Here is a 14,387-nt window from a genome sequence, read left to right on the forward strand (position 1 = left end):
CTTCTACTCTCAAACTGATCCATTTGTTGTACTATGAATGAGATATCTCACTCTCCCGGGATGCGTGAAATGGGCAGGCATTAAAAATTGACGAAAGCGAGTTCCGTGGCTGAGTCTGCAAGCCTTATCTGAAGCTGCTTGAAAGTAAAAATGCCAGTTGAGTTGGAGCTTTGAAAAATGACTTTCCCTTGTGACCCACTGCCTTTTAGCAAGAGCAGAGTTTACAGCTCTTTTTAAGAGTGATGAGTGCAGTTGGCAAGTTTCTCTTGTTATGCCCATTAGCAAGATTGGACTAATCTGCGGGACGTAAACTGGAGGTAAACTGTGAGTGAAGGAGAAGGAGAAGACAAGGCTAAAAAGACGTTTTGTAGTTTCCTTTATCCCAGAGTCTTTCCTGGAGACAGCAGTTAATAACATTTTCTATCTGCGGAGAGCCCCGGTCACTGTGAGCACAGAGGCATTATAAAGGACATGTCAGCGCTGCCTGTCAGGCCATCAAGAGGAACTGCTTTTAAAATTGCTGTTGAAATCACTGTCTAAGCTTCAATACGGCAGCAGAAGTAATAGCTTGTTAGTTTAGTAATTAAAGATGGGGCCTTGTCAGCCAGGTTTGGGCTGGGCTGTGGGCCTGTGGGTTGGGGGGGCCTGTGGGGGGAGGGGGAGGCTGTGGCTGGGCTATGGGAGCTGGAGGCCTTTTACATTTCTAAAAGCAAAATGACATAGAGTTGCCTGGCTCTGGTACCTTGGATGTTCATATTCCTGCATCTTCTTGTGCAGTCAAGTCTGTGTTGGCCAAGTGTAGTTTTTTTACGTTTTAAAATGTGAAACAGAGTAGCCTTTGAAGGTTAACTAGCAGCCTATGCGAGACCTGCTTCTTTGCTGTAGGAAATCTAGCTTTGTCTCCTGTATTAGCTTTTTCCAGTGTCCCGAAACGTTAATCTGACTTTTGTTGTTGTTGCTGCATTGAAGCATTTAGCAAAAAATTATCATCTGGAAAGAACTTTAAACTTTCTTTCAAATCCTGTCTCATAGACTATACATTTGATATGACTGGGCCACTAAGTAAGCTGGAACCAGCAGTTTCTGTATTTTTCATGCTGGCGGGTATTAAATTGTGTTACCTTTACATGCATGAGAAACTACATTTATTCACAATTGTCTGCTGAATTTTATAGCTAAATAGAAGGTGATCAATACTGCACCTACAAGACTTGCTGCTGATTGATTGATTTTTAATATGAACGGGACTCAACAGGAAAGGATCAGGCTTACATCATGTTTGTTGCGGAGACTGTAAATGAAATTTGACTGAATTCATGCCATCAGAATGTACAGTAGGTTTCTGTATAATTTTGAGGAAGGCAGTTTACTTTTGGCAAGGAAGAACTCAATAAGGAGATAGGCACTGTGTGGGAAGGACTGGTGCAGCTGCTGTTCACCTGGAGGGACTGAGTTGGTCCTTTCTCTTATTAAGTGCAGAATGGAGTTGTTTTGTACATGTGTGCCAGTAGCTTTGTACTTGCGTACATGTATATATATGTATATAGGTGTGTTTTACAGCTGTGTACAATTACTTATTTTTTTTAGAAGTATTTGCATGGCTTCGAGAATTGGAAGCGGGCACATTTGCAAAAGATACAGCAAAACCCAATGATTTAATGGGAGTGACCTGTGTGCCATCTAGTCTTTAGACATCAGAGCACTGAGCCTCGGGGAAGGCAGTTGCAGTGGCAGTGTTACTGCCACTGATTTCCTTACTGTTTCCCTGAGAAAAAAAATGCTATTTTAATTCAAGGTTTCAGCTCTAAATCCTGACATCTGATAGCCATTCTTAGCTCTGCTCACTGTTCAGGGGCCTGTAGTCTTAGATACTGTGTCTTTCTTAGAGAAAGGACTATTTCTAGCTTAACACCTGCTTTACTTTTACTGAATTTCTGTTTTTTTCTTTTATGACTCTGAAAGTGCTACTACAAACTGAAATCACAAACAGAGGACTCAGATTTCAGGAAAAGACTCCTCCAAAGGACAAGATAAATAATGTGAAAACAAAGATCTTGTTTTCTTCCAGTGTTCTTTTGTGACTAGACTGAAATGAGAAAAATGTGTGTGGGGTTGAGAAAACAAATAGAAGCAACCTGATCCACTGCATAAGCAGAAGTCAAAATGAAAATTTTCAAGCATTCTAGAAGGCATCATCAGATCTTTATAGGATTTAAGCTGACCTCTTCATAACCTCCATGTGCACAGAGACAAAAGGACATGCGGATAGGAAGCGTGTCTGAAAGCATTACAGCAATGTGTGCTAGACAATGGAAACCCTGAGCTGCCTGTTATTTAGGGTATTTGTATGGAGATTCTGTGGCATAGTATATCAGTGTCTGAGTATTTTTCTATAACAAACAAGACAACATTCCTGAAATGAATAGCATAAAAACTGGATGCAGATTGCAAGGGACTTGTTTCACTGGGGGATGAGAATGTGAGGGGAATCTGGGCGAATGAATTCGACTAGTGCGTTTCCGATGTTGGCCTGAGTTTCACACCATTTTTTGCTTTCTCATCTGAACTGAAACATGATTAATTACAGGAATATATTTTTTGGAGAGGCAGGAAGAGGGAATGAGTAAAAAATAGAGGTAAATCATCTCTCTTGTTTAATATTTTTAATGTTAGAGTTATGAGCTGGCTAGATTCTCAGTTACCCTGATAAAATAAATGCTAAATTAGTTAAGCTCAATAGTAACAACAAAGCAGTTCTAAAGAATTGCTTGAATTTAACTTTGGTTATGAAGACAAGTAATTAATTAAATTCTAGTCATCTTTTTGAACTAAACAGGCCTCACACCTTCTCCTACAGCATAAATTTGAAATGCAAATGATTGGATTTGTAAAAACATAGGGGACAGATTTTTACAGAATTGAATTAGACGTGGAGACTGCTAATGGCTGGCACTGGTCCTTGCCAGGGTGGTTGGAAACAAAAATGCTGAAAACTGCACTTTTCTTCCCCCCTAATCAAGCTGACACAGGCTGGAATTCATAAGCTAATACAACATAAAAATGTTTTTTTTTTCTCAATTGTAAGTATAAGAAATATAAGGAGAAGGTGTAATCTTCTGTAAAATACTCTGCTGTCTGCCTCCAGCAAGGTGTTAGCTGAAAATCGTTGTCAGTCAGAATATGTATGAGAAAGTTGTGGGAATGCCCATAACACACCAGAAATTTGCATGCTCCTACCGACTTCTGTTTATTGTTCGTCTATGTCAGTGAGATTCATTCCAACATCTAAATTAAAATTTCAGTATAAAAGGCCAGTTGGGGTTTTAGTTCTGAGTTACTGGAGGATCAGTTGTTTCAACAATACTGTTTGTCAGTTTTTCATATTTCTTTTACATTTTAATTACAACTCATCAAATCTTAACCAATTACTCCTGGGTTAGACTCAGACGAATGCCACTGAAGAGTGTTTTAATTTAATGGAAGCAGCATAACATCTGTTTCTAATGTTTTAAAAGCCAATTTATATGGAAATTTTGCTTTAGTGAAAAGTCAATAGATGTGGACTTCTCTAACACCTCCTGCAGAAATTAAAAACTTGGATTAAAGCAACATCAAAACAATGCCATTCTTTCTTGTTGTAGCGGCGTGATTACATTTTCACAGCCCTTCATTTGTATTCTTTTCCTTCTATTGAAATGAAGTTTTTACTTGTCTTTTGTAGTCGAGCTATCAAGACAAACCAGGATCTTCTGCCAGAGACACCGTGGACCCATATATTCTACAATGACTTCTGGGGAACGCTTCTGACTCACAGTGGGAGCCACAAGTCATACAGACCTCTCTGCACACTTTCCTTCCGCATCAACCATGCCATCGGAGGGATGGACCCATGGGGTTACCATCTTGTAAACATCCTGTTGCATGCTGCAGTCACAGGCCTTTTCACAAACTTCTCCAGGATCCTCTTCGGGGATGGGTATTGGACCTTGATAGCTGGTCTGCTGTTTGCATCCCATCCGATCCACACCGAAGCCGTAGCGGGGATTGTGGGGAGGGCAGACATTGGAGCCTGCCTCTTCTTTTTGCTTTCCCTGATGTGTTATGTGAAGCATTGCTCTACGAGAAGTTCCTCAGCTAGAACTTGGGGCTGGATCTTGGGAGCGGGACTGTGTGCTGGATGCAGCATGCTGTGGAAGGAGCAAGGAGTGACTGTTCTGGCAATTTCAGCAGTGTACGATATCTTTGTATTTCATCGGCTGAAAATGCATCAAATCATTCCTGCTTTATACAAGGTGAGTCTCCCTTTTCTTTCCCTTAAGCTGTAAGGCACCAGTCACTGTTAATCAGTTGTTAAATGAGTTTTCAAGCACAGAATAATTCTTAGTAGTTTAGTCAACTCTGAAAAATAAGCACAGATGTCTAATACTAAAAGTATTTTTATTGCAGTTTAGTAAGGAGTTTTTACATTTTATTTAAACGGTGTGCTAGTATCCATTGCTGTTACTTGACGCTGGGGATGTATTTCTTTCATTTACTTTATTTGCTTGCAGAAGCTCCCTCCTCATTCTGTTTACCGTCAAGCACTGGATGTATGTGTGACTTTTGCAAAGAATTTGTTCATGCTCTTATCCTGTTATATCTTGCTAACTCAGCTTAGTTCGATCAGGCAGGCAACAGCAGCAGCTTATACCATCTGCAGGCTCCCTGATGCAAAGACAGAGCTTTTCATTGTTCTAGTTTAACAGAGATGCACAGAACCTGGCAGCATCTTTGGCATGCATTTTTTCTCCCCTAATAGGAGCTGTGACTCAGATTTTTTTATTGCCTTACCAAACTAAGTGTTTCTCATTTTTTTTTTTTTAACTTCTAGCCCACCAGCAAGCAAGTGAAATAAGCATAAATAAAGAAGGCCCACCCAAATCCCCTGTCTATCTTCTCCCCAGAGTTCATGTATTTTAGTGGTACCCATATACTCTAGCTGAAATCAAGACTTGATTACATTAGTTGCCATACAAATGAATGAGCTGAATATATGTAACTTTTTATTTCAGTTGATTGATTTTCCTTCAACAAAATGCTGACTTAACAAAAGGAAAATGCTTAATGGGGACACCTGTTGTCTCATTTTTTAGTGAGATATAACTAAGTATAGGAATAAAATAAGGCTTTGCAGTCTGTTTCAATCACATTGATTGTAAAATCTGATTTCTCACACAAAGGAATCTAAAATAAATTCTAGTTTTTGATAAAGTTATTATTTTAGCTTGTAGAGTGTAGAATCCATTCTACAAGTAGTATACAATGAAAATAGAGTCAGAAAAAACAAGTAGTGTCTTGTAGTTGCCTGGTAAACTCCTGTGGGATGTTGACTTAGCCAGCACGCATTTTTCTTACATAAGTGACCATATTAAAGAACAGAATAATTTCGTATGTTTGAGTATAAGACCTCTTTTGAATGCCAGTGGCCAAATACTGTATGCTAAACTGTGCCCCTAATGCTGAGCAGAAACAAATAGTAAACTAATAGTTTTTTAAAAAAAAGCATCTATAACAGCAAGTTTTATTCTCAAGGATATGAGATAAGATATTGTGAAGTACTTTGAGGAATTCCCTTTGTAATTCAAATGTTAAACTGTGTTAGAGAATTACACTCTTAAAAACATTCATATTACACATATGAAATTCTGAACACCTTGTGCATGACTTCATACCAAATCTAAACTAGTATTCCTCAGAGACTCTCCTCATTGCAGCCTGTCTTCAAAGACCAAGTTACAATCATTGAACTAGTAAGTTTCATATCGTAGAGTACTCATTGCTCAAAACCCTAAACCTTTACAGATATTTTTGATGAACTTTGATGAGGAAAACCTTTTATTCCCTTTTTCACTATTTCCTTCATTGACGCCAGGGTAAAAATTGGTCCAGCAGAGACTTTGGTGGCATAAGTGAAATCCAAGTTTCCATATCCTACTTTTTCAACAGAAGACCCATCTTTCTAGGTTATGTAGCTCTAAAGTTGGACACCTGTGTTCTCCTCCTGCATGAAACATATTGTCTTGGACAACAAACTATTGTCAGTGCTTCAAGGTTTTTTTTCCATCTCTAATAATAGAACTAATAATTCTGTGCTTTGTGGGTTACTAACCTTTAAGAAGGCTAGGTTCTAGATGGAAGAAGTCTTACAGGGAAGGATCACATTAAACAAAAATATCAATATAAATAATATAAATAATAAAAAAATATATAAGTATTTTGCTTGATATGCCAAAAATACATTTCCTGGTTCACTGAGTTAGGCCATATTTTCCTTAAAATTCTGTTCAAACTGAGTGCTGCTAATTAGTTATTATGTCAGGTTAAGGCATCCTCTGCTGAATCATTTACAGTGATGAGAGGTTCAGTTGGGAGCCTTAGTTATGAAGTTCTTTCAGTTAGGCTTCTTTTGTCCTTTGTAAGTTTTATGTAAAAAACGTTCACAAATTACATGAGCTTTAATAAGAACATGTCACCCTGTAGGACTTTGAATGCCAGGGGTATCTTCATTGATTTAGCGTTTTATGAGAAATGTTTCTCATTGAATACTTACTTACCTGTATACTTTTTTGTACTCTAGCTTTGTATGAGCTCTGCTGTAACCATTGCAGTTTCCTGCTCCCAAGGCATGCATGAGAAGAAGAGGAGTGAAATGTAATTTTTTTTAAAAAAGATAATCACTATAAGTGATTGGAATTTGGAAGTGTGAGTTTTGATTGTAGCATCTCAGCAATGTTTGACAAATCCTGACCATGATGGCAACTTAAATGCTGTCTTGTTGATTTCAAATGACTTCTTACATTTATTTTCACATAAATTTGAAATGATTATGCTATAAGAATAATATTTTAAAATGATACTTTGTTACATTTGAACTGATTAGTAATAAAAGAGCTACGTTTTCTTGCTGAAGGCTTTAGTTTGTGTTTGGTTCTTTGTGTTTGTGCAGAGAATGATGAAGACAAGCTTGTTTATCTTCTAGTTTTGTATTAAAAACAAATAATCCAAATAAGAACCCAGAATATGCAGCCATTTTCAACTCCCCATTCTTTGATCAATAGTTTGGGTGTTGCCTTTTTCATGTTGCTTTGGCCTTAAGATGTGTCCCTGTTAAGAACTAAAAATTATTTCCCTCTTCAGCAAACAAATCCAACTTTTAGTTTAAGAGTTTTTTTTTTTCCTATTAATGTTGTTGCCTATGTTTTTTAGCTTGAAAAGACATTCTTGCTTTGCAACTTGCGTGTCAGTACCTGAGTTATCCACTGGCTTGAGCATTTCATAATGAGAATACAATGTCAAACAAAAGAAACAAAGGAAAAAAAAACACCACCAAATCCACCAAATAAAACTCTATCTTGTTTCAGAAATGCTTTCCAAAATGTCTGTACAGATAGAAAGAACTGAAGTAATTTACCTGATCTGGAACTTGTGCTTTTCATTTTCTCAATGTGGGAAGGTAATTGTAGAAAGAAGAACATCAAATATCACCAAGAGCAGTCCAGAAAAACGTTATGGTCTTTTGAATAGGAGGGGAAAAGTGTAGAATGGAGCCAAGGAAGAGAGGAAAATAATTCTAAAGGTGGTTGGCTTAAATCCGTTCTAAGTATACAGTAACAATATGAAACTGATAGCAGAAGAAAGGGCCTGTCACAGCATCTGTGGAATGGCAGGAAGGAACTACCCCTTTCAATCAAACTAACCTTAATCTAAACCCTGTCCAGCTGAGCTGACACATCTGTTTCATATGCTTTGCTGCAAACTGGAACTTAGAGGAAATGCTGGTAATAAAAAACCCTTAAAAACAAAACAAATATCCCAGATAGGACTTTAAGAATTATTTTAAACCTGAATCAACACTATCCATTCTCTATCTGTATCCAGTTCTGACCCTGTATCCAGTTTTCCTTGCTCTGGAAGCAGCTGTACTGGAAATTGTAGGAGGAAAGCTGAGGTGCTGGGGCAGAAGTGGAGGACCTCAGAGGGATTTGAGGCAGTGGGTGGCTAGGGTCTTGGGCTTTTGTCTGTAAGCCTTTTGAGAACACACCACCGGGGGGAACTGAGACCCAATTAATTATGTACAAGGAGCAGTAAAACCACTGAGTGCCTTCATGATGGTTGGAGAGGATGAGTCGGTAAAAGCAGCCTTCAAAGTGCTCTAGCAGGTGGTAGAGATGGCACAAGGGTGGTAAGTCTGTTTCTTTCATTTTGTTCTTATCACTGGTCCAAGTGTGAAATAAATATGAAATGGTGACTCCTACACAACACCCGTAGTCGTTTACTGAGCTCACACCTGTCATCATGGCGAGTCTGTGATGTGGCACTTGATTTGCCATGTCAAGTCCTTGACAACATCCCATTGCATTCTGTATGGACTGGCAGGGCTTTTGAATGAGGCAGCTGCAGAGAAGGACCACCAGCAGAGCAGATTAATATTACCCTTTATTTAAAGCTATTTTTAATGCACTTTTATAAGTGTATATCATAGCTACTTATTAAACTATCCAGCTCTTTTCCCTGTCATCTATGTACTGGTTATTCAGTAGAACTTGGCTGCTGATCTTTTTCCCTTTGCCAAGTCTTGTTGTATTCCTGTCTGCCTGTGATACTCAAGCTCTGGCTGGCAATGTTAGTCTGAATGCAGTTCGATTTGGTTAGTTCTGTTTTATTCTGTCTGACTGACTTTCTAAGTGCACTCTGATAAGAAAGTATTTGCTGTCTTAAGTCAACAGAATTTGATGGAAGTGCGTTTATTACTGTTGTAAATAAGTTGTTTGGTGTGAGAACAATAAAAAAAATGTGGCTTCGTACTGGACAAAGCATTCCTTATTGAAGAAAGCTGAGATTTTGTTTTGATTTTCAGCATTTTAGGCCTTGAGTTGTTTCTACCATAAGTTGCGTAGCAGGTTTGCAGATTGATTGAGTTGTCATGTATCGTGTGTATCTAATGGTTGTACCTGTCAGCAGTTAGTCTTGCACAAATTAAACCATTGTAAGTATAGGGATGGGAGGGGGAATCTAAATATGGTAGAGAGCTGTGATCAAGTCTGTAATTATGGAAACGATGCAGATTCAGAGACCTAATTCTTTTGTACTTGCATTACCCAGCTTGAGAGCCGAGCAATTAATCAACATTGCTGTAGACAGTCTTCTGTCCATTTAGTTGTATAAGGCTAATATAAGCCCAACTGTGCTGTCCTTTTTTTCTCTTTATTTTTTTTAAAGTGAAAATGGAGCTGGACAACGTTAGCAGTTAAAAAAAAAAATGGGGCAAATACATTTAAAATTCATTTTTAATATAATGGTGATTATAAAATATTTATTGCTCTGTGGTTTGTGTACAAACTGCCTTATAGAAATAACTGAACCAGATGTATGTTCCATTAATGTTCCTCTGCTACAGTACAGTAATGTTTTACCAGATCAACATAGCCTTAGTACAGGGGGATTGTTATACTAAAAGAAGGAGACTTCTCTTTTTCCATCACTGATCTGATTAACCCCCTCCTCCCCACAGGAGGTCTGTCTCATGTGGAATTAGTTATTGTTTTTCTATAGCTTAATGTGAACCACAAATTGGATTGCAGGATGCATTATCTAACCTTCTGTGCTATTATAACAGTATTGGTTTGTAAAAAGCAATTTTATTGGAAGTCTATATTTTATTTAAGGCAATGATGGAAACCCGGGGCCTGCATGGATGACATAGTCAACCACTAAACCAAGCTTTATAAAGCACTACTTTCTTTTATGATCTTGGAGCAACTTCAGCTGTGAGTGAGATATGTACGATTCCTGCTTAGAATAGGACTTTCTATATATTAGATAAAGCTTCTGATTTTTGAGAGCATTCCAGACTTGAAATAAACCACTTTCTCCATTCTTTGAAGCAGATGCTTTTAGAAGTATCATATATTGGTAAACAATTTCAAAATAAAATGCTGCTCTTGATTTAAACTTGTAGTTGTATTCTCCTCTTCTGAGGAGCTTTAGAGCCTTAGCAGTACTGTAGGACTTAGTGGTTTTTCGTCTCTTCTCCATCCACAAGTTATTTCATTTTGAGACAATGTTTTATCATTGTTTAAATTCTAGCTCAATGGTGTGTGTTTTCTGTTTATTTTCTACAATCTGAGGAACTTTAAGATGCTTGAACTTGCCCACAGGCCTGGATATTTCAGCAGACCTGATGAGTAAGCTTTGATTTTGCAAGTTCTTTCTTTCAAACACTTGTGGTGATGTGCTCCTGCCTTAGTCTATTGTCTTTCAAATGCAAGGTTTAGGCTGCTGGGGCAGCAGCTGCTCCTTCGCAGAACAGGCTTCGTGCTTGGAGCCAGATATTCGGTAAACGCACTTCTCCAGAACATTACTTTTGTCCTAGTGAAAAAATAATAAGTAACATAGAGCTTCAAATGTGATCTGATCTCGCATAGGATCTCTTTGTCTAACAAGAGCTGTTGTGTGCCATCTTTGTTTGCTGTGCAACCTTTAAGTTTCCAGAGCTGTGTGTGGGACCGGAGCCCCTGGGCTGCACTTGTTGCCTAGCTGTGAGCTCAGACTCTGTGGTGGCCATCTGGGGGTTAATTCTCCTGGCTGCTCCAAACCCGTAAAAAATTGTGGAAATGCTGAGACGAATGTGCCTGTACATACATTGCTCATATTTCCGGCTGGAGCTGTGCAGTGCTTTTCTCTTCACACTGCGGGAGAGCGGCAGCGTGAGGCCTGCACTGTCTTGGCCACCACTCCCCCTCCCCCAGCAGATATCTCCCAGACAAAAGAAGCTTTTTGCAATTTACTTCTTCCTTGGCAATTTCAAGTAGCTGATACTGCTGTTTCCTATAGTTCCCACAGCTCCTTGCTGCTTTTCTTTTTGATCCTAAAATGAGAAATGCAAGATTGGCCTCTGCTATCTTTCTTGTAAGAGATATTGATCTCCTGCAGGTCCTGTGATGTCAATGGAGTTGTAGCGAATTGGACATGAATATGTATAAATAGCTGTTGTTTCCTGAAAACATTTGCATGTGGCGATTTAAACCACAGAAATAGATAACGTATGAGAGAAATATACGAGGGCTGCTCTGAAAATAATGCCTCCTATTTTATTATGTAGACCCACAACATCAGAGGCAGATGCTGGTGGTATGGCAGTAGAGGCTGAACCTTCCTTCATCTTGGACTTCTCCAAAGCCTTTGACAGGGTCCCTCATCACATCCTTCTCTCTAAATTGGAGAGGTATGGATTTGAAGGATGGACTGTTCAGTGGGTTAAGAACTGGTTGGCTGGTCACAGCCAAAGGGTTGTGATAAATGGTTCTATGTCAGGGTGGAGGCCGATCATGAGTGGTGTCCCCCAAGGCTCAGTCCTGGGACCGGTGCTCTTCAATGTCTTGATCAATGACATAGACGATGGAATCGAGTGCACCCTCAGCAAGTTTGCAGATGACACCAAGCTGAGCAGTGCAGTCGATACACTGGAAGGAAGGGAAGCCATCCAGAGGGACCTGGACAGGCTGGACAAGTGGGCCCACGAGAACCTAATGAGGTTCAATAAGGCCAAGTGCAGGGTGCTGCACTTGGGCCAGGGCAATCCCAGGTATTTATACAACCTGGGGGAAGAAGTACTTGAAAGCAGCCCAGCGGAGAGGGACTTGGGGATCCTGGTGGACGAGAAGCTGGGCATGAGCCAGCAGTGTGCGCTGGCAGCCCGGAGGGCCAACTATGTTCTGGGCTGCATTAAAAGAGGAGTGGTCAGCAGGGAGAGGGAGGTGGTGGTTCCCCTCTACTTGGCTCTTGTGAGGCCCCATCTGGAGTACTGTGTCCAGGCCTGGGGCCCCCAGCACAAGAAGGACGTGGAGCTCTTGGAACGAGTGCAGAGGAGGGCGACCAAGATGATCAGAGGCCTGGAGCACCTCTCCTATGAAGAAAGGTTGAGGAAACTGGGCTTGTTTAGTTTGGAGAAGAGAAGGCTCTCAGGAGGCCTCATTGTGGCCTTCCAATACTTGAAGGGAGTGTATAAACAAGAGGGGGATCGATTGTTTGTGAGGGTGGGTAGCGATAGGACAAGGGGTAATGGTTTTAAGCTGAGACAGGGGAGATTTAGGTTAGATATTAGAAGGAAGTTTTTCACACAGAGGGTGGTGACGCACTGGAACAGGTTGCCCAGGGAGGTTGTGGATGCCCCACCCCTGGAGGCATTCAAGGCCAGACTGGACGCAGCTCTGGGCAGCCTGGTCTAGTGGTTGGCAACCCTGCATTTGGCAGGGGGTTGAGACTTGGTGATCTTTGAGGTCCTTTCCAACCCAAGCCATTCTATGATTCTGTGATTCCTACCAACATTCGGTTATTTTGTTGCCATGTGACAGATGGCAACAGAGGAGCAATCTGACAAAATGGTGTCTAATATGGAAGTGCGTATGAAGTAAAGTGGTGTCAGTGAATTCCTCCATGCGGGAAAAAATGGCACCCATTGACATTCATGGACACTTGCTGAACATTTATGGAGATTAACCTGTGGATGTGATTATAGTGATGTGGTGGTGCATTTTGGCAGCAGTGACAGCGACACGAAGGACAAGCCATGTTTCAGATGGCCATGCACAGCTGTCACACCACAAAATGAAGAGCGTCTTGATTTGGCCATCTATGCAAATTGGTGATTGCGATGATTTACGGACCTGAGTATCAGCTTCAGTGCTGTGGAAATGATGATGGCAATGTTGGATATTGGAAAGTTTGTGCCAGGTGGATCTGAAGAATGCTCACACAGGAACAGAAAGAACACCACCTTCAAGTTTGTCAGGACCTACCGAACCTATATGAGGCTGAAGGTGACAGTTTACTGGATCTCATAATTACCAGTGATGAGATGTGTCGCCTCTATGAGCCAGGAGTCAAAATGGCAGTCCATGATGGCAACATGTGGGTTCCCCATTGAAGAAAAAGTTGAAAGATGCAGTTCTCAGTGGGTAAAGTGATGTGCACTGTCTTTTGGAATGGGAAAGAGGTGGTCCTTCTGGATTTTGGTCACAGCAACCCCAGGCAACCCTACAGGCTTGGGGAAGAGTGGCTGGAAAGCTGCCTAACGGAAAGGGAACGTGGTATGCTTATGGACAGTCAGCTGAATATGAGCCAGCAGTGTGCCCAGGTGGCCAAGAAGGCCAATGGCATCCTGGCTTGTATCAGGAATGGTGTGGTGAGCAGGACTAGGGAAGTAATCCTGCTCCTGTAGTTGGCACTGGTGAGGCCCCACCTCGAGTACTGTGTTCAGTTTTGGGTGCCTCAGTACAGAAAGGACATTGAGGTGCTGGAGCAGGTCCAAAGAAGGGCAACAAAGCTGGTGAAGGGCTTGGAGAATATGCCCTACAAGGAGAGACTGAAGGAACTGGGGCTGTTTAGTCTGGGGAAGAGGATGCTGAGGGGAGACATTATTGCTCTCTTCAAATACCTGAAAGGTGATTGCAGTGAGAGCAGGGTTGGTCTCTTCTCAGTGGTAACAGGTGACAGGACAAGGGGAAATGGCCTCACATTGCACCAGAGGAGGTTTAGGTTGGATATCAGGAAAAGCTTCTTTACAGAAGGGGTTTTTAAGCGCTGGAATAGGCTCCCCAGGGAGGTGGTTGAGTCACCATCCCTGAACGTGTTTAAAATCTGTTGGGATGTGGTGCTCAGGGGCATGATTTAGCAGTGGGCTGTTAGGGTAGTATGGTTAGGTTGTGATTGGACTTGATGATCTTGAAGGTCTTCTCTGGCCTGAGCAATTCTATGATTTCCTGGAACCCGGACAAACCATCAACTCTGACTGCTACATTGTGACACTAACTAGGATGAAGGTTCAAACTTCTAGGATCAGGCCAGAGAAGAAGACAACCTTTCTCTTGCAACGTGATAATGCCAGGCCCCATGCCAGTCTGAAGACTGTAGAGCACATTGTCAATCTTGACGGGACTATTCTACCTTCTGACTGTATGGTCTGGATATGGTGCCTTCTGACTTCCATCTGTTCAGGCCAGTGTAAAATGGACTGCATGGGCAATGTTTACCTAGCAATGACGCTGTCACAGCTGCTGTAAAACAGTGGGTCACCTCTCCTGATGAAGATTTTTACAAGTGCAGCATGCTCTTTTGTTCAGTGCTGGTGAAAATGCACAGCTAATGATGATGACTGTTGAAAAGTAGTGTTTTGTAGCTGAGAATATGCTCTATCAAATAGTGTTATTGTGCTCTTTGTATCTGTTGTAGTTTCCATTGAAATAAATAGGGGACATTACTTTTGGAGTGACTAATGTAGCATCCTGAGGCAATTCTAGACAACGTGTGTTTTTTCTCTCTCTATTTTTTTTTTTTCTAATAAGGATTTG

At 40.8% G+C, this 14,387-nt stretch overlaps 1 protein-coding gene across 4 annotated transcripts in view; it reads left to right on the forward strand.

The window, feature by feature from the left end:
• TMTC2 (transmembrane and tetratricopeptide repeat containing 2) overlaps positions 1-14,387 on the forward strand; it is a 246,172-nt gene that overhangs the window by 97,268 nt on the left and 134,517 nt on the right. For all 4 annotated transcript variants that reach the window (XM_021385304.1, XM_021385301.1, XM_021385302.1 and 1 more), the window contains one exon: positions 3,722-4,292. In XM_021385304.1, the coding sequence (XP_021240979.1) occupies positions 3,722-4,292 (571 nt within the window). The remainder of the gene's footprint in view (positions 1-3,721; positions 4,293-14,387) is intronic.

This window comes from Numida meleagris, chromosome 1 (genome assembly GCF_002078875.1).
Source record: "Numida meleagris isolate 19003 breed g44 Domestic line chromosome 1, NumMel1.0, whole genome shotgun sequence".
NCBI lineage: Eukaryota > Metazoa > Chordata > Aves > Galliformes > Numididae > Numida > Numida meleagris.